At 30.2% G+C, this 25,888-nt stretch overlaps 1 protein-coding gene across 27 annotated transcripts in view; it reads left to right on the top strand.

Annotated features, from left to right (window-relative positions):
- trol (terribly reduced optic lobes) overlaps window positions 1–25,888 on the top strand; it is a 743,500-nt gene that overhangs the window by 473,883 nt on the left and 243,729 nt on the right. For 24 of the 27 annotated variants that reach the window (XM_085823935.1, XM_085823887.1, XM_085823928.1 and 21 more), the window contains 6 exons: window positions 3,220–3,327; window positions 4,717–4,827; window positions 7,361–7,477; window positions 7,684–7,794; window positions 7,948–8,004; window positions 14,081–14,308. In XM_085823935.1, the coding sequence (XP_085680061.1) occupies window positions 3,220–3,327; window positions 4,717–4,827; window positions 7,361–7,477; window positions 7,684–7,794; window positions 7,948–8,004; window positions 14,081–14,308 (732 nt within the window). The remainder of the gene's footprint in view (window positions 1–3,219; window positions 3,328–4,716; window positions 4,828–7,360; window positions 7,478–7,683; window positions 7,795–7,947; window positions 8,005–14,080; window positions 14,309–25,888) is intronic. The other 3 variants (XM_085823865.1, XM_085823870.1, XM_085823924.1) reach the window with 3 other exon arrangements.

Genomic DNA, 25,888 nt, shown 5'->3' with positions numbered 1-25,888 from the left:
CATGAACCTGTAGCACCAGCCCTCAGACCCTGAAAAGCTCTGATTCCCATGTTTTTCTGCAAATCCTTTGGCCTCATTGATTATCCTTTTGGTTGAACTTTTATCCCAGATTTCCTCTTATCTATCACGCACACTTTTACGGCATTTTCTAGTTCAGGCCAAAATTGAACTGGGCATCGAAGGTTATGTTTTTGTTTTTTTAGGAGTCTTCAGTTAATCTTCCTGCAGTTGCCAAGTACGTATCATTTTTTCGGTAGGTGGTAGACCAAAATGCCTTGCTGGTATTCTCTTTCCATGCACTTTGGCGTAGTTTGACACTTCTAGTTTACAGTCAAAAGTCGTTATTTCGGACACCCATAATCTGGACCTCAAAGCTAAAAACTTTCTGCGCATGTGCCGCGTTGACGCATGCGCATAGGCATTTACGCGTGCGCGTAAGACCTTTACGACTGCGCATATGTGTGTGCACAAGCGCAGAATACGTTTTTGCATGCATGTTTAATGTATAACAAATGGTATAAGCCAAAATTATCTAATTATCTATTTCAGTTAATGTTGATGATTGCGTTGTTCCTTAATCTTCGAATTGGATCCGGCTTATTATTTTTTACAGACTGTAAGAGCAATTTTATAAAAGTTAAGCTTGAACTTTCGATTATGTCAAATAGAATTTCCGATGCTGGAGCTCTCGAAGGATCTACAAAACGAAAGTATGTTTCGATGTCCATCAAACAAAAAGTGGAATTGCTGGATAAAGGCATATCCTTTGTTTATTTATCTAACCGTTCCGAAATCTGTTTATCAATTTCACGCTGCTCTGCGCAGGGAGGGAGGTGGAACATCATGGCGCGCAATGACCTGGAAGTTGATCTGTCAGCACTATCGTTATCTTCAGGGCAGATGTTTTTATTTTATTCAGCTTATAATTACTTACTAAATGCAGTATTTCACCTCAATGTGCTCCGTCTTTGATATGATTTAAATCAAATTCCTCGTCATTATAAATATCACGAATACAAATCAAATAGTTTTCTGGTTGCAATTTTCTAATTTCGGCTATGCGTAATGTATGCTTTACGCATGCGCGCGTTGAAAGAAATGTTTAATAAAGTAAACGGTTTCATGTTTTTAATTTTGTAATTTCTGCATGCCATCTTACCAGATTTAAACTGATGATCTATAATCCGAAAAAATCGATAATTCGGAATCGCCGAAGTCCCGACGAGTCCGGATTAAAGACTTTTGACTGTACTGAATTGTATAGTTTAATCTTTTGTTTCCTGTAGTCATATTTTCCAGGGTATTTTTTTAAAACAAATAGTTTTAAGCACCGATACTGACACGTTTCTACATAGTATCGATACCGACATGTGTGTTGCCTGAGTCAAAGAATGTAAAGAAGGAAAATCTCCATAGAGGTAATGTGACCGTCAAACCGGTTCGAGTTTCGACATCAGCTTTGCGCTTTGGCGCTTTGTGGCGACAGATATTTCACGCATGCGCAAAATAATTATGGCAGATGTAGAAAAAGTTATGTGTGTCTAGACCTTTATCCAGGCTAAAAATAGCATTCAGTATTGAAAGTTAAACTGTGTCCTTCATGTATAAGACGCAGGTAACTTTTTTGAGACCAAATTTAGGAAAAAAGGGCATCTTAGATGCCATCAAATACAGTAATATCTATTTTTTGTCAGGTTTCATTAGTTCATTTTGTGCAAATGAAATCTTTGTAATTATGATAATTATACAATGTTTCCAAAATTCCCCAGACTGCTGGTGGAAACTGACAGTTTTGTATGTTACAGTATTTTGTGGAGATGATCTCAAAATTTATATGTGGCATTTTTAAGTACCAACATAATCTCAATTTTTAATAAAAATGGGAGGTGATAAAATGCATCTATATTACTGTATACTTTAAATTAAGGGGGATAGCCACTGTGGTACAATATGATTCTTCAGCAAAGCTTAAAAAGAATGCTATATTTGTTGATGTGTATATATATATATATATAAACACCCACTTTTGGAAGCTTAAGTAATAATGAACTGACATTCTTGATAAACTGCATCTGGAATGTCAAACTGATTTCAGAGCAATGAATATCAAAAACTTCTTTATAAAGACCCACTTTGTACACATGATATAGAAGATTGAGTGCATATTGTTTTTTATTGTTAATATGATAGATACATTAAAAATCAACATTTTTTACTATAAAGGATAAATGCTTCTACAGTGTGAAACTAGAAATTCAGTGTTTTCTTTTATTTGAATATGTGCGTTAACATTAATTTTTCTTTAAGCAAATAATTTATTTTATACATTTCTATGAGGATATTCTGTAGAAGGTTTTTCCCCCCTATTTCTGTTATAGAAAAATGTTGCCATGGAAGTAGATTATGAATATATGTTTAAGATGTATATCATTAGCTAATCTTACATATGAATTCTTAACATATACTCACCTACTCTCTTGATTTTTCGAATGCACGCCCACCAACCCAATATACTTCTCCCATATTTCTCTTATTCCTAAAATTTATTAAAATTTTTATTTGTTTGGTTTAATATTTCATTATTTCCCAAAAATGTAGTTTCCTGTGTCAGAATCATCTGCTTTTTAATTTTGACTAGCCATTTTTTAAAAAAGAAAAGTTTCTTTAATTACTACTCCTGTGTCTATTCTCATCAGGAAAAGTTCTGTGACCTGCTTTGAAGGGCATGAAATAGAGTATTTTTAAAGACAAGTCCACAGAATTGTGTGTCCATGAATTGTCACTCATTAGTCATGTTTCTCTCATGGCTAATGAGAAGCTCATGTTTCTCATTAGCTGTATGTCTTCATATGATACTTCATTTTTCAGCTCTAGGACAAATAGATTTTGGATTCTCAACAGTGTTGAAATAATGTGATTTACTAATTATCTGAAAGTTCTTGTAATTGATTACCTGAGAATCTAAAATCTTCTGAATATGAAGGATTAAAAAAATCTTTAATTGTTGCAAAGTTTCACTCTGTCTTTTATCTTTTTTAACTGTACTAATTTTTTAAAATCCTTGTAGTTTTTAATACTGTATACTTTAAAGTAATTAATGCATATTTCTCTATTACATGAAATAATTTATTAGTATACATGATTTTTGTATTTGATTGAATAATATGAAATTTTGATGTGATTATTTATATTTTAAAATTATTTAATCATTATATTTAGGTTGTACCCCAACTCAGTTTCAGTGCAATAATGGTGAATGTGTCGACAGCAGGTCTCATTGTGATGGAATTCCTGACTGCAACGATGGATCTGATGAAAGAGATTGCCGTAAGGAAGTTGTTATTTAAATTCCTATTTTGAGATGCCATCTTTTCACTTACATAGTACCTTAATTATTTATTTTGCATTTCATTGAAAAATTTATAAGAATTGTGTAAGATTATAAGAACAGTCTAAAAGCTAATGTAAGATGGCTTATGTTGTTTTTTGCATATTATCTGTTTAATATGATGGGCTTGTTTTGTTTTGTTAGGGCGCAGCCCGGTCCACCTTGCAAAACAAAGTTTGCCCTATGACCATATATGGGCTACGCCATGATGGGCTTGTTATAAATTCTTGTAATTTTTTTATTATTGTTTTCTGATGTATTTGCGTATGCATGTGTAAATACATTAAAACAGGCTATATAAATTTCAGTGATCATATAATAAATTTGGCAGTTTTAAACTATTATATTCAAATTTTGTGAGTTAATTTTCATTTTAAAATTTAATATGATAATTTTAAATTATTATATAATTTGCATCTACCTAACATGTATGAATGATATTATAGTAATGTAATTTTGGGTAACTGTTTATGTTTTCTTCTAGTAGAGATCACTATCAAGTGCTAATGATCTAATATTATCTAATTGTGGCTAAAGTTCTTTTTCATTTTATTGTATTTGCTTAGTTTAAAGAAGCAAAACATTTTTGCAATAAGTGTGTTGTACATTTTTTGTGTGACCCTGTATAGGATGTAATTAAAAAGAAGAAAGAGAAGTCAGCTTTTTTGTAGGTCTGTTTTACCATGAGAGTTAAACTTCTCTCTAGTCTTGATTTTTTTTTTTTAATTGAAGCCAAAAGGAAATGGTACCAAAACTTTATAGTGTGCTAAAGGAAACTTTATTTATTAAAAATTTTTATATATAATTTTAATATCTAAAACAGAAGTATTTAATAGCTATTTATTTAGCTAATTTTTATCTGATTATTGTTTGTCTATTTAAAATGAAAATGTTTCTGTTTGTAAATGGAGAATGTTATAAATAATACGTGTTACTGAATTTGGGGAATCACTTTTAAATTACAGAATGCTGCTGACATATTTTTCATGAGAATGTATGCTGCCTGAAAGAAAAATAAGAACTTGGGTTTTAGGGTTTACATTTATAATTCTAATTAATATAAATTAATTCAACAAGTACTCATTTGTTTTGTAAAGGTTCGATTTTTTAGAAGTTTTAATACCAATTTTTCTGCTTTCTGTGCTTTAAATTTAATGTAGTCTTACTCCTAAACTAATAATCATTTCTCATTGCTTGTTCTAATAATTGCCTTTTGCTAATTCATTAATTGCATGATCAGCTTCAATCTTTATCTTCAATCTTTTATGCTAGCCTCTCTTTTACTAATATTCTATTAATACTTCTTTATGAACACATTTTATAAATAGAAGAATGTGATGCTGATGAATTTAGGTGTGGTGATGGAAAGTGCATTGAAGACACATTTCGTTGTGATGGATTATATGATTGTGCTGATTATTCAGATGAACAAGACTGTGGTAAATTTGCTTGAATCATTAACATAAAGAATTCATTGTTTTTAACAGCTTATTACTTTATTGTATTATTACTTGATGTACTTTCTGAACTTTTATATTTAATCAAATTTCTTACTCGTAATTCCTTAAAAACCTAATTTTCTGTGTTAATAAGTTTCCTAATATTTTTCACTTACTTAATGTGCATTGTAATTTACTCTTTAATTTATATATGAGAGCAAGTGACATGATAAGAATAATTTGAACTTTTTTAATTGATGAATTATTTTTGGTACTTAAAAAATAATAATTATCCATTGCCAAGTAAACTTATATGCAATAGTAAAAAAGCTCTTATTATGTTAAAAAAATTTAAAGTATAAGCAATAGGAACGCAAAGTTTACAGAGATTTACTACTGTAATCCAAAATGATTTTTTAGTTTATTGTACTTTCCTTTTATATCAAATCTGCTTTCAAAAAAAAAAAAAAAAAAAAAAAATATTTGAGTACTTTTGCTGTTTCTCAAATTTTTCATTTGCATCCAGATATCATTTGATAATAATATGCAAAGTTTGACATAAATTATTGCAAAATTGTTTGAATGAGAGAATTTCCCAAGAGATGGATTTAGAAGTATGGGTCAATCTTACGGCCATTCCAGTTTTCAGACAATACACTCTTTGCTTTCTTTTTGAAGAAAATGTCCATGTTCTACAAGTGATAAACATTCAGAACTTAAACCATAAATAATTGAAACATTTGAGACTTTTTTGTTATCAGATGTGGTGTATATATGGGCTGTTTAATATTAACAATAAAAGATCACACGTTTCAATTTGGTGATGAAATGATAAACATTTTTGGTTTTTACAGGATTATTTGCAAATTTGTTTTTCTATTGCTGATATGTTTTTCATAATTGCTATTTAAATGGATCAAGCTCTTTTGGGCCACCCTCAAGCTTAAATTTTTTTTCGGACTGTTAGTGTTTTCATGGAATACAATTATGTAATTGTATCTAAAACTTCAGTATAGTAGCAATTAATCTAACATGTTAAAGGATTTTGTTATAATTTATTAATGTTGTCTGCTAATTTTAGATGTATTCATATTTTTAATTAAGAAAAATCTGATAATAAGTACATAATTTGTTCTTGAATTTTGAATGTGGGATCTTTCACTAAACCACAGTTTTTCAACAGGGGAAATTTCATAGTATCAAAAAAGGGATTTCATTGACATCATTTTAGTAGTCTCAAATTGTAATAAAAAGCTAAGGTATAGTTTAAGTCATAATGTAATAAATCTTAAATTTATATGTTATGAGCTGAGATCATTGATATTTCTATAAATAATAAGTCCAGATTAGCAGAAAGAAAGGTACACTTAAAATCAGCACCCTAAGGAGCACTAATAATAGTTAGAAAATTCAAAGAGAATGGTTACATTAAGCAATTTCTTCCAAGTACTTGAAATGTATCAAAGTTCCCCAAATCATTCTCAGAGTAAACCCTAACTTGTAATTCAGGTAATTGCTAAAATATCACTGCTGATTCACAACTTAACTCCCTAGCTCCCCAAACTGTATTTATGCACTATAGAATGGGCTGTGGAAATTTTGGGAAGTATTCATGTATAGGGCTTCAAAAATCCATTTTCATAAATCTTCTAGTAAATCATTAAGGTGGCAAGAAATTGCCAAATGTTTGCTTGGCAACAAAATTTTAGGAACAAAGTTGCCCACATTTCATATTCTAATTGAGCTGTTTTTACAATTCTAATGTTGCTGCACTGAGAATTAAAATATCAACAATTCTGTATAGCAAGTGAATACTTAAATACCGTAGGTCTGGCCACAAATTAGATTAAACAGAAAATAAGCCCTAAAACTATTAACATGAAAACAATAAGTAAATAAAACGATACAGAAAAACAAGAATACAGGAAGGATTCAAATAGTTAGAAATATTTACAACAATATATAACTTTATAAAAGGCTAAAATGAAAATATTTTTTTGTTTTCTACTATTTAAAATGCAACACTAAAATAAAATTATGGGTAAAGAAATTTGGGATGGGAAAGAAGAATGATATTCTGACTTAAAAGTAAGGAGAAGGAGATAAATATTGAAAACAATTGCATTAGAAAAACTGATCAATAAATTCATTTCAAAATGTTTTCAATAAATTAATAAAATCAATAAATTCATTTCATTGCAGTTAAACATTTTCTTTTAACATTTCTTTTGTGTACTTATGTGCAGGCATTTTTTACTATTATTTGCTAATGTAAATGAGATATTTCTGGAAATTTAATAACTTTTAAAGGCGAAATTTTAGATTTAAACAGTATAATTTTGCCAAAATTCTATTAATCTTGATTCTAAGACCTTGAAAATAATTAATTCCGCATATTAACTTTCATAGTAATGCAATTTTCTTTCTCCACGTGGCGAATAATTTGCATGTTAAATAATAAAAATAATTCTAACTTTCCTTCTGTCTCTTTTATATAAAATGCTTTTCCTTCTTTCTCTCTTACCATTTCCAGAGACTCGTCTCTGTCGGCCCTCTCAGTTTCGTTGTGTAACAGGTTTATGCATCGACAGGGCAAAGTACTGTGATGGTCTTCCAGACTGTCCTGACAGATCTGATGAACTGGATTGCTGTATGTGGTAACAAGTCTTTGTTGTGTTGTGAATTAGCATATGCATTAACTTAAAATGGTTGTCCTGTTTTCTTTGTGGATCTTATGTATCAAATTAAGGAGTTTTAATTTAATTACATCTGTAATTTTTCTCATTTCTGTTAAATACATTTCCTCTAGTTTATTTTTTATTGATGAATGATTTGAGTTCTTTGTTTTTTTTAAAGGGGCTTGTCAACCAGGTCAGTATGTTTGTGCTAATGGACAGTGTATTGAACGATCCCAGAGGTGTGATGGTACATTTGATTGCAGTGACTATTCAGATGAATCTGATTGTGGTAAGTTTTTTATTCGCATGAATTCATTTCATGGACACTAGTGTGATGAATCATTAAAATCTTTTATTTATTTATTATTTAAGTATTTAATATATTAAACATTTCATATTATTGAGGAATATAATATTCTGAATTATGATTTTTACATTTTAGCTCCTGAGGGTGGCATTAATATCAAGGTATACCCAGAAAGACAAAGTATCAGGCAAGGTGAGAAAATGCTCTTTTCATATTTTCTTCTAAAATATTTTTGCATCAGATTTAAGGTATATTTCTCTGCACCCATTTTTAGATGTTTGAATTAGAAGATTACTTTTTCAGTATTCAGTAAGGTAACATTTATTCACAGAGATAGAAAACATTATTTCTAGGAAGTGACTTAGTTATGCTTTTTTAACAACAGGACAAACTTTTAAATGATATACAGTCAAAAGTCGTTAATTCGGACACCCATAATCCGGACCTCAAAGCTACAAACTTTCTGTGCATGCGTCACGTTGGCGCATGCACATAGGTGTTTACGCGTGCGCGTAAGACCTTTACGGCTGCAAATATGCGTGTGCGCAAGCGCATAATACGTTTACGCATGCGCGTTTAATGTATAACGGACGGTATAAGCTAAGCTAATGTTATCTAATTCAGTTAATGCTGCTAATTGCGTTGTTCCTTAATCTTCGAATTGGATCCAGCTTATTATTTTTTGCAGACTGTTAGAGCAATTTTATAAAAGTAAGCTTGAACTTTCGATTATGTCAAATAGAATTTCCGATATATATTTACTAATATGTAAAGGATCTACAAAGCGAAAGTATGTTTTGAAATCTGAAATCTGTTTATCAATTTCACGCTGCTCTGCAGCAGAGAGGGCAGAAACGCCGTGGCGTGCAATGAATTGGAAGTTGATCTGTCACCACCATCTTTATCTTCAGGGCAGTTGTTTTTATTTTATTTGGCTTATAATTCCTTACTAAATGTAGTATTTCATCTCGATGTACTCCGTCTTTGATATGATTTAAATCAAGTTCCTCGTCATTGTAATTAGTTTCCGATAGTGAAGAAAGTGACAGAGAGGTTATTAAAAACGAAAACATTTCGATTGACAAATTAGTCAGTATTCTCGACACGCCAATTATAGGACTTGAACAGCGGAACTTTGTAACTAAACAAGAAATTATGTCTGTTTAATAGAATTAAAGAGAAAGTATTGTCACATGAAATGAAGCAACTTAAACAACTTACATTGAAAGAAATGTTTAATAAAGTAAACAAATAAATATTAAGCTTTTTCTTTTTGTACATTTTGATACCCTTTAGATCATAATTGTTCTTTATTTCATAAATTACGGTTTCATATTTTTAATTTTGTAATTTCTGCATGCCATCTTACCAGATTTAAACTGATGATCTATAATCTGGAAAAATCGATAATCCGGAATCGCCGAATTTCCGACGAGTCCGGATTAACGACTTTTGACTGTAAAAGAAATTACTGATAGTAGCTCATCATATTAATACTAACAGTTACATCTCCTATAGAGTAAATATAAGACAAAATATAAATTTTTGTGTCTTATATTTACTAATCTTTTTGTGTCTTATCTGTCTTATATTGTCTTATATTTTTAGTCTTTGTTATTAGATAAGACATTTTGCAATTGTCATACTATTCATATTATTGATGTACCTGAGAATACCTCTTATTATTTAATAGACCACATGTTAGGTTATTGTTACATTATAATGTCATGTAAATTTTTTAAATACCGTATATACCGCTTATTAGTCGAGATATTTTGGACAAAAAAAAAACTTCAAAGTGGGGAGGGAGGGTCGACTTATATGCGGGGCCATAAAAAATTAAAAGAATCGGAAGTTCAAAAATTTCTTTATATAATGCAGTTGTTTTCTTCCCGCACTCAAATTGGACGACTTATCAAATAAGTCACTTACTTGAAGTAATTTCATGACTTAAATTATGTGATGAACTAATCACAGAGTTTCATACTTTAACTAAAGTAAGTTTCAATTAAACCAAAGAATTTTCGGCCCCCGAACAACCGATCAATATCGAGCAATAAAAAAGTTTTTACAACACGCCAAGAAAAGAGAAATGCAGATAGTTTTTACGTACGTATAAGTCATTACAATAGTTATTGTTCATTCATGAAATACTTTTGTTAACAGGTGTACATGTCAAAATTAAAAAAATAGCCCACGCAATAAATGAACTGTTTTGAATACATCTTTTAACTTTTAAAAAGGGAAAATGCAGATAGATTTTACGTACGCGAATCTTTTCCGGAACAAATTTTAGAAGGTTACTATATACAAACATTTTTTCCCAGTTATCCTGCGTTTTGGATATGTTGGCGATGCTTTTGCCTGCTGGATGCTGATTGGTTGTTCGGGGGCAGAAAACTCTTCCGTTTAACGCCCAGATTCGACGAATTCTTTGCTAGAATCACGTGCCCCACTGTTAAATCTTACTCACTCTTGTCAGTATGTTTTTGTTTCCCTTCTTGTTTCTGTTGATATGGCTGATTTATTGGTAGTTAATCTGATTTGGAAGCAAAGGTTATGGAGTTTCAAAAATACATTATCGATGTAAGAAAACGGAATTCTTTTGAACTTTCCCAAATAGGGAATATGGACGAAACCCCCATGTGTTTCGATCTGCCAGAAAATAAAACAGTTGACTGCAAGGGGAAAAAAAGCATTTTGATAAAAACAACCAGGCATGAAAAAACCCATTTTACGGTCGTTCTTTCATGCTTGGATGACAGCAGTAAGCTTCATCCTTTGATCATTTTTAAAAGAAAAACTTTACCGAAAAACGTTGTGTTTCCATCAGGTGTGCTAGTTCGCGCCCATGAAAAGGGATGGATGGATCCTGACGGAACAGTCGATTGGCTTAAAAATGTGTGGGATAAAAGACCGGGAGCAGCTTTCAAAAAACCTTCTCTTTTAGTATACGATTCTTTACGTGGACACTTTTCTGAAGAAGTGACAAGTGACAAAACACCTAAAAACGACTGTGGCCATAATTCCGGGAGGATTGACATCCGTCATTCAACCCCTAGATGTCTGCCTCAATAAGCCCTTCAAAGTAAATGTTAGAAAATATTGGGCAGAGTGGATTAGTTCCGGTCAACCAACATTTATAAAGGGAGGCAACATTAAAAAGCCCGATATTACATTAATTGCTCAGTGGGTTAAAGATGCTTGGAACGAAATACCCTCTGAAATGATTATAAAATCATTTAAAAAATGTTGTATTAGCAACGAACTAGATGGCATGGAAGATGATGCTGTTTTTGAAAGTGAAAATGACAACGAAGGCTCTAGTAGTGATTGTAACAATATAGAGTTCGAGACTGAAAATATGCATGATGACGAGCCAATGATGACAGAAGAGTTCTATGAAATGTTTGGCGAATCTGACCATGAATCGGACGTTGAGGGATTTTGATTTTGTTTATTTACCAAGGTATTTTTTATTGTATATTTACTTTTTTTCTCAGATGGTTTTGAATAAATGTAGTACTTAAAAAAAAATTTCGAAGTTTCTCGATTGTTTTCGGAGGGGGGGTTTCTTATTTTCTACGAATTTTTTATGTCAAAGTGGGGGGGGGGTCTACTTATATGCAGGTATATACGGTATTACTTTCTCTGCTATTAAAGCCTTTCTCTGCTAAGCTTTCTCTGCTATTAAAGGCAATTTTATTAGAAAATTTGTTTGCTACTTCTAAATGCATGGGAAGTGTAAAGGCATTTGTTAGTTTCTTCTGAACTTAAACCAGTTATATTATAATTAGAAAATTGTAACATTGCTACTGAAGGATCAATATTCTAGTTTGCTAAACTATAGTTTTGTATTTTAAGTACTGGATGGCAGTAATTATAATTAGTAACGATCAACATCAATAATTGATACTTTATGTATTTGGTTTTGATGCCAATTTACTTAATTAAATACTGATATTTCCTAATTAGCATTATTCTTGTATTAACTGGGGCAGGGAAAAAATTTAGTATCTGAAAAAAAAAGAATTTAATTTAATTTAAAAAAAATTTTAATTCAGTTGTAAAAGACTTAACTATTTGATATAAGTGAAAAGTATTGAATACTTGGTTTGAGAAAGATTAAAAAAAATTTAATTTTGAAAAAGGAATGCATAGCACTGAAGGTGAAAAAAAAAAAACAGGAGGCTTTTCAGTAATTCACTGACAGTGAGATTTGGAATTAAAATTAAATTCATTTAAAAATGATATGAGAGACATTGTGGAATTTAACCAGGAATGGATATTTTCAAAGTTTGTGATACTGGATATTAATGCCTTAAATTTTAAACAGAACATTTCATACTTAGGACTGATGAAATAGTAATTGATTAATCCTCACTGAGAAATTGAATTTTATTGATGTATAATAATAATACTGAAATGTATGACAGTTGTAAATATTTAAATTTTGATAAGTTCTAACATTTAACTGAAACTATTAATTTATTAATTGCTGAAAGAAAGTACTGACCAAAAACAATACTAAGAAGTTGAAAAATTGAAATTAGTAACATTTTTAAATTTTTAAATAATGCTTAGTTTGCTCAGTTATTAATGAAAATTTGTTGATTAGTTAATTGTTTGAAAATATTAACCAGCAAGAAATGAAGAAAAATTGAAATCAAATGCTGACATAATATATATTACTTCAAATATATTTGTCGCGGAAATATACATCTGCGAGAAAAATATTTGCAAATGTTTCATATGAAGTCTTGTAAAAGAAAAAGTAAAGTAACATTATTTTCATGTGCAATTGACTATAAATAAGTAAAAAATGGCATTGTTATTAGCATAATTACATTTATTAGCATATATATATATATATATATATATATATATATATTTTTAGCCCGGAATTTATACCTTGAATTTAAGATCTCAAAATTTTTATTGAACTACTGCTCAACCTATATCCATTCAGAAGTTTGAGATTCAGCGATCTTTTGTGTAAAATAAGATTTTACAAATAATTTTTGCAGTTTCAAATCGATAGATTTTTAAATTGGCTTTGTTTTGTTTTGGGAAAATAGCAATCTTGAGTAAATATTTGTTAAATAAGAATTGTTTTCCAAAAAGAATTTTGTGTCTATGTATGGCTATAATAAAGTTATTAAAATATGCCTAAGATAGGTATGTTTCATCTGAAGTAATAAGAAAGATAAAAGCCTACAACATAACATGCATTTTCAGAATAGTTTTCAAAAGTATCAGTAGTTTTGATACATTGGTTGATACAATTGTACATTATATGCAAAATTCACGAGATAGATTTATCCATGTCATATTTCTTAAGAGCTTCTAGTAGACGAAATTCATATTATATGTATTTTGAATCTCGGATAATGATAAACAAAAGAAACAGTGCTAAGAAATTAGAGGTGCACAGAGAAAGATTAGCACTTTTCATACACAGCGGCCTTTACGTACAGGCTAACAGTCTTTAAATGCTGTGTAGAAAGCGTGAAACATAAGATCAAAATGGTTCTCACTGGAAATGTGATCAACAAATATTATGCATTGTTGCTGTGCATGAGATCATTGATGAGCTCTTATGGTATCCCTTTTCATTAATCTGTCAGCACTTCTTGAACTGCTAGATATTGGCTTATGGATTTAAATGTATTTCTTTCTGAAGTTCTCATTGTGTCCCACATATGTTTAATCAGATTTAGGTTAGGAGAACATGCAGCCACTCGAGAGAAATTTATATTTCACGAACTATTGCATATTGTTGCCATCCTTCAGGAGGAACTTAGGGTTAATGCACCCCTTGAAATTTGTATATGGGGCTAGGCAGTAATTATAAAACTCCTCACTGATAATTAGAATACCTTCTTCCAGTATCTGGAATATGTATCCAGCATAATACCTGTCTACATGAGAACACTTCGGCCTATGTTAATACATGTATTCCACTCAAATACTGTGTATGGATAATACACTCATTTGCATTTTGCTTGTATGACATGGCCCTTTTCCATGCTGCTTATTGCCATCTGCTCTGTTGTGCCTGATCTTGGCCAACATCTTGATAAGCTTTCACTTGGTGCCACTAATGTTCAAGATGTCCTACTGAGTTTCCTCTCTCATTTTTAAGTTCTGCACACCATTTTTATATTTTTAGAATAATAATATATTTCTTGGAGAGACACATACTTTTTTAAAGCTTATAATTTGTTATTTATTTCCTTAATTTAGCTTTTCTGTCCATTTTTTCTAGGACGTGAAGTGGTTTTCCGATGCCGAGATGAAGGCATGCGCAGGTCTCCTGTGAAATGGATTCGAGCTGACAACCGTCCTATGCCTCCAGGAAGCACAGATAGAGGAGGTCGTCTCACAATGCCAAATATTCAGCCAGAACACAGTGGTGTTTACATATGTGCATCATCTACTGCATCACCCAGTACATCTACTGCACAGAAAGCAGCATTCCTGACTGTTCAACCATGTAAATATGCTGATTATTGTGACCTAGCCAAAATTTGGGCACTACAACGTAGATTTAAATAAACTGTAGCAATTAATTTGTTTTTAAAGATTTTATTAAATGAAAAAGTCATAAGTTTTCTCTTTTCAACTAATGTTTAACCTTTTTTTTTTTTTTTCCCCTAACATCCCTAAAAGCTACAATCCTGAAATTATTTTAAAAAATTTTCTTTTATTTTCTGAAATTTTATGATAAAAATATGGTACAAATATAAGCCTTTATGTGCAGGTTGTAAACAAAAGGTTTGAGTTTCTTTAATTTTTTAGCATAGTGGAATGTACTTTTTAAATACATAGTTTTAAAATTAACTTTAATGACTTTTGATTTTATAAATAAAAAATTTATATCTTTTTCTAACAAAATTCCTTTATATTAGCAACTGGATGATGACCAGATTTATTTTTATGCATAAGCATTCTTTTTAATTTTGACAAACTAATTTCATTGTTGTTTGATAGATAAACTGTTATTTAAATATGAATCACCTAATGAATAATGGTTGTAAAATGTCAGTAAAAAAGGCTCATAATCTTTAATCCTAATAATTATCATTCCATATAAAATTATCAAATGATTATTTATCATAAAATATATACATCTTATTATAGTTTTATGTTTTTCAAAATTTATTTACATTTACTGTACTACTTCTCATTTAAGCCAATAAATTATTTTTGCGAAAAGAAGAATTACAAATATCTATACATTGTAATGATAAGTGATATATGCTTTAATTATGCCTTATGTAGAGACTGAAAATGTGGTTTACTACTGCTTTAAAATGCATTTTATAATTCAAATCTGTGATATTTTATCTTTATGGGTTCACGTAGCTACACTTACTACGTGTCAAGTATATCCTTTTTTGATGATGTCCGTATTTCAAATTCTATTAAACATTTGTTTTCTGATAGAAGTAAGCTACTAATATTATGAGAAATTTGGGATAATGAGTTGGTTGCCAATAAGTGCAAACAAATTAATTTTTTATTAACATCTATGAGATTTAATTGAAATTTATTATTTATTTAAAATTTTGAAGTAGACTCTGTGTATAAATTGGATGAAAAAATGGTTTCATTACATTAAAGAAAAAATACAGCTCATAAATATTTTGATATATTAAAAAAGGGTAGGCCATATGGGTGCAAAAATGTGTTGTGCAGTTTCATTAATCATATGCAATATAATATTCTTTTTATGGTCTATGTGCTTCATGTGCCACTAGCTGTGAGTATGGTAAATACATCAGCACCTAAAAGCACTTGTATGTGTTTTTTTAATTTTATAAATCACAATGTGATTATTAAGGTATTTAAAAGTTTATCATGAAGATGAGAAATTTTTTTTTTTTACATTTTGCACTTTGGAGCATTCTAATGCAATTAATTGGCATTTCCTAGAACTTGATCATTAAAGACTGCATTTTATTTTGAAGTTTGAATAAATTCATAATATTAAATGAAAACTGGACATTATCCTACATAATTTGGCAGCATAAATCAATTTTAGACTTCAAAAAAGCTGAATTAAACTAATAAATTTATACCAGACATTATTACAGTTTGAAGAAAGTTACATAGTCTCATTATTTACTTGTTCAATTTGATGAATTTTTATAAAATACTTTTAATATTATTTATTACACATTTCCCCCCTCATTCGACTTGTTTAATTATAGATTTTTGCATACTTGAAATTTAAATTTAGATGTGTATTGTGATGACTATGCTAAAGAAAAGTACTTCAAATTGTGGTGGGGAGAACAGGCTGTAAAATTTTGAGTAATCTGAAATTTGCCAGCAGTGCTGCTGTTTATATTCTTGATCAATTTGTTTAAATGGAAATTTGTGTATTTGATGTTTTTTCAAATTAAAAAATTTCAAAGTCTCCACTAACTGTGTTTTTATCCCACTTTTATTCCAATTTCTTTTTCTTTAAACTCTCAACTTTTTTATCTTAGAAATAATTTAAGTTTAAAATTAAGTTTTTTAAATTTAAGTTTATATGTCTGTTTACCTTTTATCTTGTAGTGATGATAATGTGATGAAATTTTAAGCTGTCATTTTTGCTCTTTCATCTTGTAACCTATCATATTAATTCCATTAATTTTATAATAGTGGAAACTCTTTTATAACTGCAAAACTTGAATTAACATGTAGCCTGGCAAATGGTAAATTTTTAATTTAATAGCTTTTAATCTGAATGCCTGATTTATAATTGAAAATCAAAAATAAAAAGAACTAATGTTTTGGGGGGAAGTCAAACACATTATTTAAAAGAGTTATATTGCATTTTTTTTGTATTGCATTAAAAAGTGATAGAAATATACTAGTCAGCTCCTTTGAATTGCTGTAACTTTGATCTTAACAGGTATATCTATATAACTGAACTGCTTTTCTTTATTATGACATTTTATATATTTTCTAACATTCATAAATATGGTTTTTATTATCTATTAATGGAATGATTTCACTTTTCTTGCTTAAAAAAATAAATTTTTAAGTACTAATTTTAATTTTTTAAGCACTAATTTGCATCTAACATTTTTAAATGAGAATTTGCTAAACTAATTGTTTAACATCTGCAGTTATTATCTGTGTGTTAGCTTAAAGTTGAATCCAGTCTTTGTTTGTTGTATTTGATGTGTCAGCTTGTTGCTAGTTTTAGTGTATTAACAAAAATCAACTTGCTCTGTAGCTGTTCCTTTCTATGGAACGTCTTTTCCTCATGTAGAATCCAAAGGTATGATTCTATTTTTTAGCATAGCATGCTCTGTATGCATGCCATTGCAAACATTTTGTAATTTGCATGCTCATATTTTTGCTGTAAAGTTATTGGAAAAAATAATACTATATGAATAAAACATATTTTTCTGTTTTAGTTGCTTTGTCATTGATTTGACTTTTACTTATTTTCAAGTAGCATTTTTGTTCACTCTCTGTGTAACTACAAACCATATAATTTTATCTTTTTTTTTCTCATTCTATTATTCATGTTTGACAATGCATGAATAAGTAAATAATTATTGAAAATTAAATTTTGGTATAATTATGAAAAAAATTAACTGCTTAAAAATTTATTATTTAATCAAGTATATCATCTGTGTCTGAAGATATGTGTTTTAAATTCTAATTTTGAATTAAATCTAATCCTAGTCAGAAATATTATGACACAGCTAAACAAGTATGCCATTTAAGCATTAATAAAATATTTTGGTTGTGTATAATTTGCATGAAAATCTCTCTTCATAATTCCCTTGTAATTTATATTACAAAGTATATTACAAATTTCCTTGTAACAAAATTATTTTTGCTCTTATTTATCAAAAAAGTAATTTTTTACTCTGTATGTACTTAGTTCCATAGTTATGTTAATTAGAGAAATTAAAGCTATTAATTCATAACATGAGTATAAATTAGGTATTTGGAAAATGCATGCTGATCCAAATATTAGTAATTTTGCTATGCAAATATTTTAGTTGTCATAAGAATCTTGAAATTCTAAATCTATGACACTGCTTTTTCATTGTTAACTATAATAGTCACCACTGTTCTCAATTTATAAAATATTATTTCAAGTTTAGATGAAAGATGAGCATTGACTTTTATGACATATTTGCTGTATCCCACATTACTTCACTTGTAGACAGTATTTACTCTCAAATTTTTCAGATAATTCAGCGATAAGCCATCATTTTTAGCGAAGATGACCAATCATTTTTCCAGATCTGATAGATTTTAATTTCTGATTATTGAGTTATTCAAAATCATGAGTATGCAAAGGTTTTCCAGTCTCATTGGCACAATTAAAATGTCCAGTGGTAACTATCAATAAGAAAAAACTAGGAGCACTGTAGTAAACTGCATGGAAGATGCAAACAATGTAAAAATGTTAAAACAAAAATAGGAAAAAAGTAATTTACATATTTCATTGCATCATCATTAGGGGGTTGGTGCTATGAAAGAAGTCAGTACGTTGGCCTGTTTCTGAATTAACAAAGACACAAATTAAAATTTAGTACTTAAAATAATCTCAGAAAATTAATCAAAGTAACTGTGTCTTTACCAGTCTAACCTCTACAAGCAGAGTAATTTGTGCAAAAAATTGCAAAGTCATAGTATCAAAACCTTAAAAGGCTTAAAAATTTATTTCCCCACCCTAAATTGGATCTTGATCTGTAACACTAGAGTAACAGTTGCTTTGAAATGAAAAAATTAATACAACATGCTCAGTAAGGTAAGACTGGTGCTAAGCCTAACATGTGGTAGGTAATGAAATTAAACAAATTTTAAACTGATTAGTAATTTAAAAATAATTAGAAGAAACTTTAATGTAACACAAAGCATGATAAAGTAAAAATGTAAAATTTTGTAATAAAAAAAAAAAAAAATTATATTACTTAGATTATGAATCCGAAATCCAACTAAAAAAGTCACTTGCTACCCACCAAAAAATAAAGTTCAAGTAATGTTTTAGTTCATTTCATTTAAATAAACGAGAGAAGTTGCAGTGCTAAGCATGAATATATTTTCGAAGAAGTTTCAACAAATTTTGAAGAATAAATAATTTCAACAAAGTTAAAAAAATAATTGAGATGATTAATAAAAGTGTGTGATATTTAAAATGTGATGAAGATAGGATAGTGTCTGGTGACGATGAGCAAAGTTGTGAGCAATTTTAGAAAATGCAAATGAGGAATTTAACAAACCATTGCAAGTTATAGGTAACCTAAAAGAGAAAAAAGACTGAAAATGAAATAAGTTTTGAAATCTTACCGAATATAGAACTCATTCAAAAAAGCATTCTTGAAACATTGAAACTAACATAGTCCTATTTTAATAATAAAAGAGGCAAACAATTATTATACAGTCTAATCAAAATTAAAACTAATGTAAGAATTTTAACAAAAATGCTTACTTTCAACTGTCTTAAGAAGATTCAGACTGATTCCAATTGATTGACATGTATCAGCATACCCCTGTGCTTCTGGTTTTTTATTATTGGATACGGTTTGTTCCAAATTGAGTATGGGATGAATTTTAAATGTATTAATTTGATTTAATTTATTTCACATTATTACCTCTACTTGTTGCTGCTACCAGTTGGATAAGGTCTCAAGTGCTTTTTACTCTGTATTTATTCATTTTTGTATGTACAGATTGATTCAAAACTAGAAGAACATAATTCTAGGATGGGTAGTGTACATCTAGATGACTTGGAATCCCATAGCGATGCAGGGTTGGAAGTGCAGTTCTAGCGAGATGGGGGGTATTCGGGGTTGTCATTGGTAAACTATCGATAGCCACCCACAGAGGTGTTAGGATGAAAACTGTGAATACATCATGAATGCAAATTGACATTAAAAGACCGTAAGTGTAGAATAAATTATGACCTTCTTCATAATGAAGTTGCTTGAAGTTTTCTGGCTCATGCTTGGTTCTGAACATTCCAGTTTTGCACATTTGAGGGTGCTAGTTATCTTCTTGAAGGCTCCTTTCACCAGAGCTATAACTTTCCAGCTGTAGCAGCATTAGTTATTTTAAATTCTGACTGCACACAGAGAACATGGAACAGTTTATGAACACAGAAATGGCAGATATGCACATTGTGTGTCTGCAGTAGAAAAGCTGTGGCATGGTTGTATTTCAAGAAGTACCCAAACAGGCATGCATTGAATGTTTGCAAATTTGCCTATAATCTGTGTATAAATATAGGCATTCTGGAAGAGCAAGCATAATACAGAGCGGCCACGAATGACACACACACACACCTACCTTAGAAGAAAACATATTGCATTGAGTGGAAGAACCTCCTGGTATAAGCAAATGAACCATTGCCCATGATATTGTAGCATCTCAATTCATTGTATTATAAATTATGCAAGGAGCATTTATATCCATATCATTTGCAATGGGTCCATCAATACAGTGCTTATGTGTAGAGCCACGAGAATTCACAAAGCATGCACCCATACACTTATAAGGTATTTCTCCCACCTTCTTAACATGGCTTTGTAGTGTAGTGGTCAGCACGCTGGGTGTGTATTCCAGACGTCCGTGGTTCGACTCCCAGCGAAGACATTGCTCGTTTTTCATCTCTCCAGCTTCGAAATAACCTAATGTCTTTACAGTGGCCCCCGAACTAAAAGGGTGGTGAATGATGATTCTCCACCAGCCAGATTTGGTGATTGGGTTCCCTAATACCCAGCTGCCCTTTAAAAGGGGAAGTATATAAAGTATTTCTCCCACCTTATAGTGTAATGGTCAGCACGTTGGGAGCGTATTCCAGAGTCCGTGGTTCAATTCCTGCTGAAGGTGTTGCTCATTTTTCATCTCCTTTGCTTCGAAAATACCTAATGACTACACACTGTTCAACGATGGTTTTTTTTATGTAAATGTATGGATGGGTATTATTGATGATTACTTAATTGGGCCATATCTCTAACCTATTAGATGGCAAAAAATATCGCATTTTTCTGGAGGTATTGTTTCATTTGCTTGGCAATGTTCCTACATCTGTTTGGCCTGCAATGTGGCACCAGCTCATTTTGCTTGTGCTGTACATGATAACTTGAACAGTATGTTTGCACAACAGTGGATTGGATGTGTTTATTTAGCCTGGATTTCTTCTTGTGATGAACCTCGAAAAATCTGGGCTACAAGATGTCCATTGACTGTAACTCTGATCTCATTGCAAGAATCTTTATGAGGCCTGCAAAAGTCCATAACATGTTGGGTATTTTTTTGAAAGAGACACTTCTGACACTCCATGTGTCACCATTATGAAGACTGCATAATGATAAATGGTCAGAATTTTGAGCACTTATTGTGAAATTGAAGTGTACATATATTGTAAGTTATTGCTAAATAAAGAATTTTTACACCCCTTATTGGTTTGTTATTCATGCATCTTTGTTTATCCTCCAGCTGATGAGCAGTAACAGGTAAAAAAAAAATGTTGCAATTCATCATCATCACAAATTGGCATTTAATGACCTTAAAAATAAATCCTGTCATCTCTGTGGTGTAAGGCATGAAATATCAGACATTTTGAAATGCACTGAGTGTTTTGAAATGTATCAGCTTCATGGCTATCACAAACATCTAATGGATGCCAGACGTATTTCAAAATGTTCGAAGATTCCATGTCGCACCCACATTGCTAAATTTTGGACTATTATCAGGAAAAATCATGACTTATTTTAAGCAGATGACTTTTAAATGTCAGTTTGCAATCACAATGTATTCAAATATTTTCCATCCTTATACTTTTATGTCCTGGCTGATGATTGTTTTCTTGCAGCAGCTCCTAATAATCCCTCTATCATGTTGGGATTGTATTTCTGATCCTATGTTGCTGTGGGGTTCTGTGTCATATAGGTGTATCCTACCCATCCCAGAAGTATGTTTCTCTAGTTTTGTTATATATATCTATATATATATGTGAGGATTTACCTCACACACACGCACACATATATATAAAGCTGTTTTTGCTTACAGGGAAGGGATTTACTAGAGGAAAATTGTTTAAGATAAAAAATAAGAGAGATTGGAATCGTTACAAACAGTATGTTCCATGCTAGGTTCTGCATATTATATTATATTATAGCACATTTTGTCAATATGCATTGAAATGGTTACTTTAAGCTTTCGTTCCCTTCAAAAAACTTCCATGAAATATTTATTTGGCTCAATTATACTTTTCTTATTTTTATGTGGTATAGCAGCTGAGCCATATTTAATAAAGCAATTAACTTTTTTTTCATAAAATTATATCAATTTCATTTTATATTGTTGAGTTTTAAATAAATCAATTTTTTAATTTTTTTCTGATGAGATAGTAAATAACTGAAAGCTAAATAAAGATTATATAGAAAAAAACTACCATGAAAATATATGGAAAAAGACTTTTTATTTGCATTTACTTAATATAAAGGCAGGTTTAAAAAAATGTAGATTATTTTGTCATTGAGATTATATAGCATTACTCTTAAAATCACGTCTGCTAAATGATCATATAATAATACCAGTGATGGGAAATGCATGCTGCATCTCCAAACAAAGTGGAACATATCCATACCAAAGTCTAAGTATAAACTGTTAAATATTAGAGCTCCTTGAAAATATATTACAGTTATAAAAAATGTGCTGATGAAACCTATGCATTTTTGAATTTTAGGCAAATGAAATGAGCTGAAATCATGTGAAGCATTTTATATCTAAAATGACAAAAATCCTACAAGTTCTTGACGAAAACTAGTTTAAGGGTCTTTTCTGAATATACCATTAATGAGTATATCAGACCTTAAAAACTTAAAGAATCTGTCTAGGGTTTGATGAACAAAGCAGTAAATCCATGAATCAAGGATCATCATCTGAGGTAGAATTTTAATTGTATGAGGATGTCGCAACAAACGGGGCTTGTTCATGCGGAAATTGTCTGTTATCTGATAAATTCATTGTCTTAGTGCAGGCAAGCTGCTTTTCATACTAGAAAAGAAATGATAAGCTACTAAAAAGTGTTTGATACCCCCTCCTCCTCAGCTTATGTTATTTAATAGAGGCTTTTTTGGATTGTCCCATGATATTTTTCTGGTAACATTATTGCATAATATCTGCTTCTTTGTTTCAATAATGAACCATTTTTTTTTTTTTTTTTTTTTTTCCTTTCCAGCAAAGAATTACATGCTAAAACTCAAGCAAGCATATTTAAAAGTGTGGGATAAATCGTAGTGTCTTATGGGCTTACATGCCATCGTCTTCAAATAATCATGCAGTTTATTTTCCATCATGCAGTTTATTTTTTGGAATATTTAGTGTATCTCATAGTCTCAAAACTGTATAACATGGATTTTTAGACATTGCTTCTTTAAATAGGTCCTTTTTTATCCACTTAATGATTGCCCAGAGGGGGGTATCATCTTCAAGGTTGAAATTCTAACATTTAAATTTCTCAAACCACTTTCGAACTGTGTCATCAGAACAGCACTTTGTTCATATGGAACTCAAATTTTACAAACAGTACGATTAAAATTTTTTTTTTTCCTTTTTAAAATAAAAGGACATAATATAATAAAAATGTACTTTTGGATTTTCTATTCCTAGCACTACACTGAAACAAAAATTATGGCACAACATATGCTAGAGTTATGCAACTTGAGGAGAAAAGTGTTTGAACATCCACTCCGAATAAGGTCACTTTGTATCGAGAGTAACAAATAATTAAAAGGAAATATACTTTAATTATTTTGTTACACTTGAAAAAGAATTGCAGGAACTTTTGGATGACCCAATAAAAACCAGATTTTTAAAAGAAAATGAATGGTATCAAGGAATATATTCTTGCATACAAAATAATGTATCTTAATGTCTAATAAAAGAGATACAAGTTGTTTCATGCTTATGAATGAATTTTTTTATGGATAAAATTTATTTATTTATGAATCAAAAAGTTTCATACATCTTTATTTCCAGTAGATAAAAAAAGTTCAAAGATACTATAAAAGTTAAAGAGTTATGCAGTGAGTTTAATAACTATAGTAATTATCTAATAATAGAATGTCCATTGCAAGACATATTCTTGGCTAAAATTATATATTGACGCAACATTAAAAGCTGTTTCATAGTGCACGTAAATGTTTTAGCTTTGTCATTCTATCAATGCTTTTATGCATATTGTTTTTTAGGATACATGTGATAAAATAATGCAGATGTTTAAATGATATTTAAACTTGCAGTTTTATGAGACTAAGGCTATCATCATCAAATTTATTCTAAAATTGAGTAAGCAATTATGATAATTTTCTAGTTTTAGTTAAATACATATTATCTGCAAGTCTATGCAATCCTGATAGATGTTTTTGTGCTCTTTATATTCACGTTGCTTCATAGCCATTCTGTGACAGTAGTTTATACAGAAAATATGGAATCTAGAAAGCAACCATGAAAAAAATATAGCCATATGGAGGCAAGGCATCTCATTTGGGAGGGATAAATGTATACAAATTTAGGATAGCTTTGTATTAAGGTTCATTTTATGGCAGAATTTAGAAGTATCTGTAGTATTAACCCTGTGTCTGAAGAAATAGTTTGGAGTTTTATCAATTAGACCTTTAACAATTCTGTGTCTAAGTTGTGCAGAATGATTTACTTTTCTTTTGTGTGTGTGGATTTATATTCACTTCTGCAAAAAAGGAAGAAAATGTTACTAACAAACAGTAATCTAAAGATAATTTTTTAATGTCATTGATAGGTAATATATTTGTTGCTCAAAATGTTCTTTAGAAAGAATGAAGAAAACTAAAAGTTAGGGTTATTTATTTGACAGGGCAGTAAATTAGAAAAATGTTATAATTACTGTGAATGCGATAGTTAAAATTGAGGGATTAATATGAAGAATTCTGCAATATTATTATGAAGGCTTGGCTTCTGTTCATTCAGACTCAATATATTCTGTAACTAAAATAGTAGGCACAGTTGATAATATAAGAATATACTACTGGTATGTATTTAAATAAATAAGCAGTACTGACTAGTTATTTAACATCTCGTGTTATCAGCAGTACAACTTCATATATGACCCTGTCCATGGTTAAGTAGATAAAACTATTGAACATTGACCAAAATTTGATTCATAGTGAATGAATTGGTTTTATAAGTGCTTTTGTGGTCAGCAGGTTGTTCCTTGCATGCTCTTCTAGATTTGACTACACAAACGAATAACAGTCTGCAGAAATATTGGTATTTGAGAGTATGGATTGTTGACAAAAATGTATTCCTCAAATTATATTTCATATAAAACTGTCTTTAAGACTCAAAGCTTCTGTTCACAGGGATCCTGTTACACATAACACTGATATTGATATTTTGGCAACTCTTCTTCAATTAAAAAAAATATAGTACAGTATATGTGTTGAGTTGGTTAATAAAGTATTTGTTTTAACTGTCACTGTTTGCTGTATTGTTTACATTGAACTTTTTTAATTATCAGGTTTAATATTTCTGTTTTTGAATCTTTAAAGCCAGTTTAATTCAGCTTTGTTCTTTGAGGCATTTTGATTATAATTATTTGATCTTTTTCACATGCATATTAAATTTTGATTTGAGCTGAGGGCTAGCTGGTTTATCTTCAAACTTTCCTTTTATAATCCTTCTAATGAACATCATACATTATCTTATTAATAAAAGTAGTAGCTTTATCTTAAGTAGACTACAGTATTGTCTCAATATTGCAGTGCATAATTGTTTAAAAAGATTATTCAAGTCCTGAATGAGTCCATGATTTTGTTGATAATAATCTGTGGGGCTACATCAGATGGTGAAAAGCAGCCTATTAGCAATGCCAGTGACTTAACAATACTTCGTTGCTATGCTCTTCCTTTAATATCCATTGCATCAAGATTTGGATGTCCAGAGGGTAGTTTTATTTTTCCATTAGCTTGATTTTTATGTATGTCCATTAGCATGTAAGGAGTAAAATTTTGAATTTACTTCTGACACCATGTTAATTGCCTCAGCATTTTTCATTGTTTCTGAAAGA

Source organism: Stegodyphus dumicola, chromosome 1, assembly GCF_044657685.1.
Source record: "Stegodyphus dumicola isolate Sdum_Otavi_A_Nest chromosome 1, ASM4465768v1".
Lineage (NCBI taxonomy): Eukaryota > Metazoa > Arthropoda > Arachnida > Araneae > Eresidae > Stegodyphus > Stegodyphus dumicola.
The sequence above is the reverse complement of the archived record's forward strand: the minus strand, read 5'-3'. Positions and strand labels throughout refer to the sequence as shown.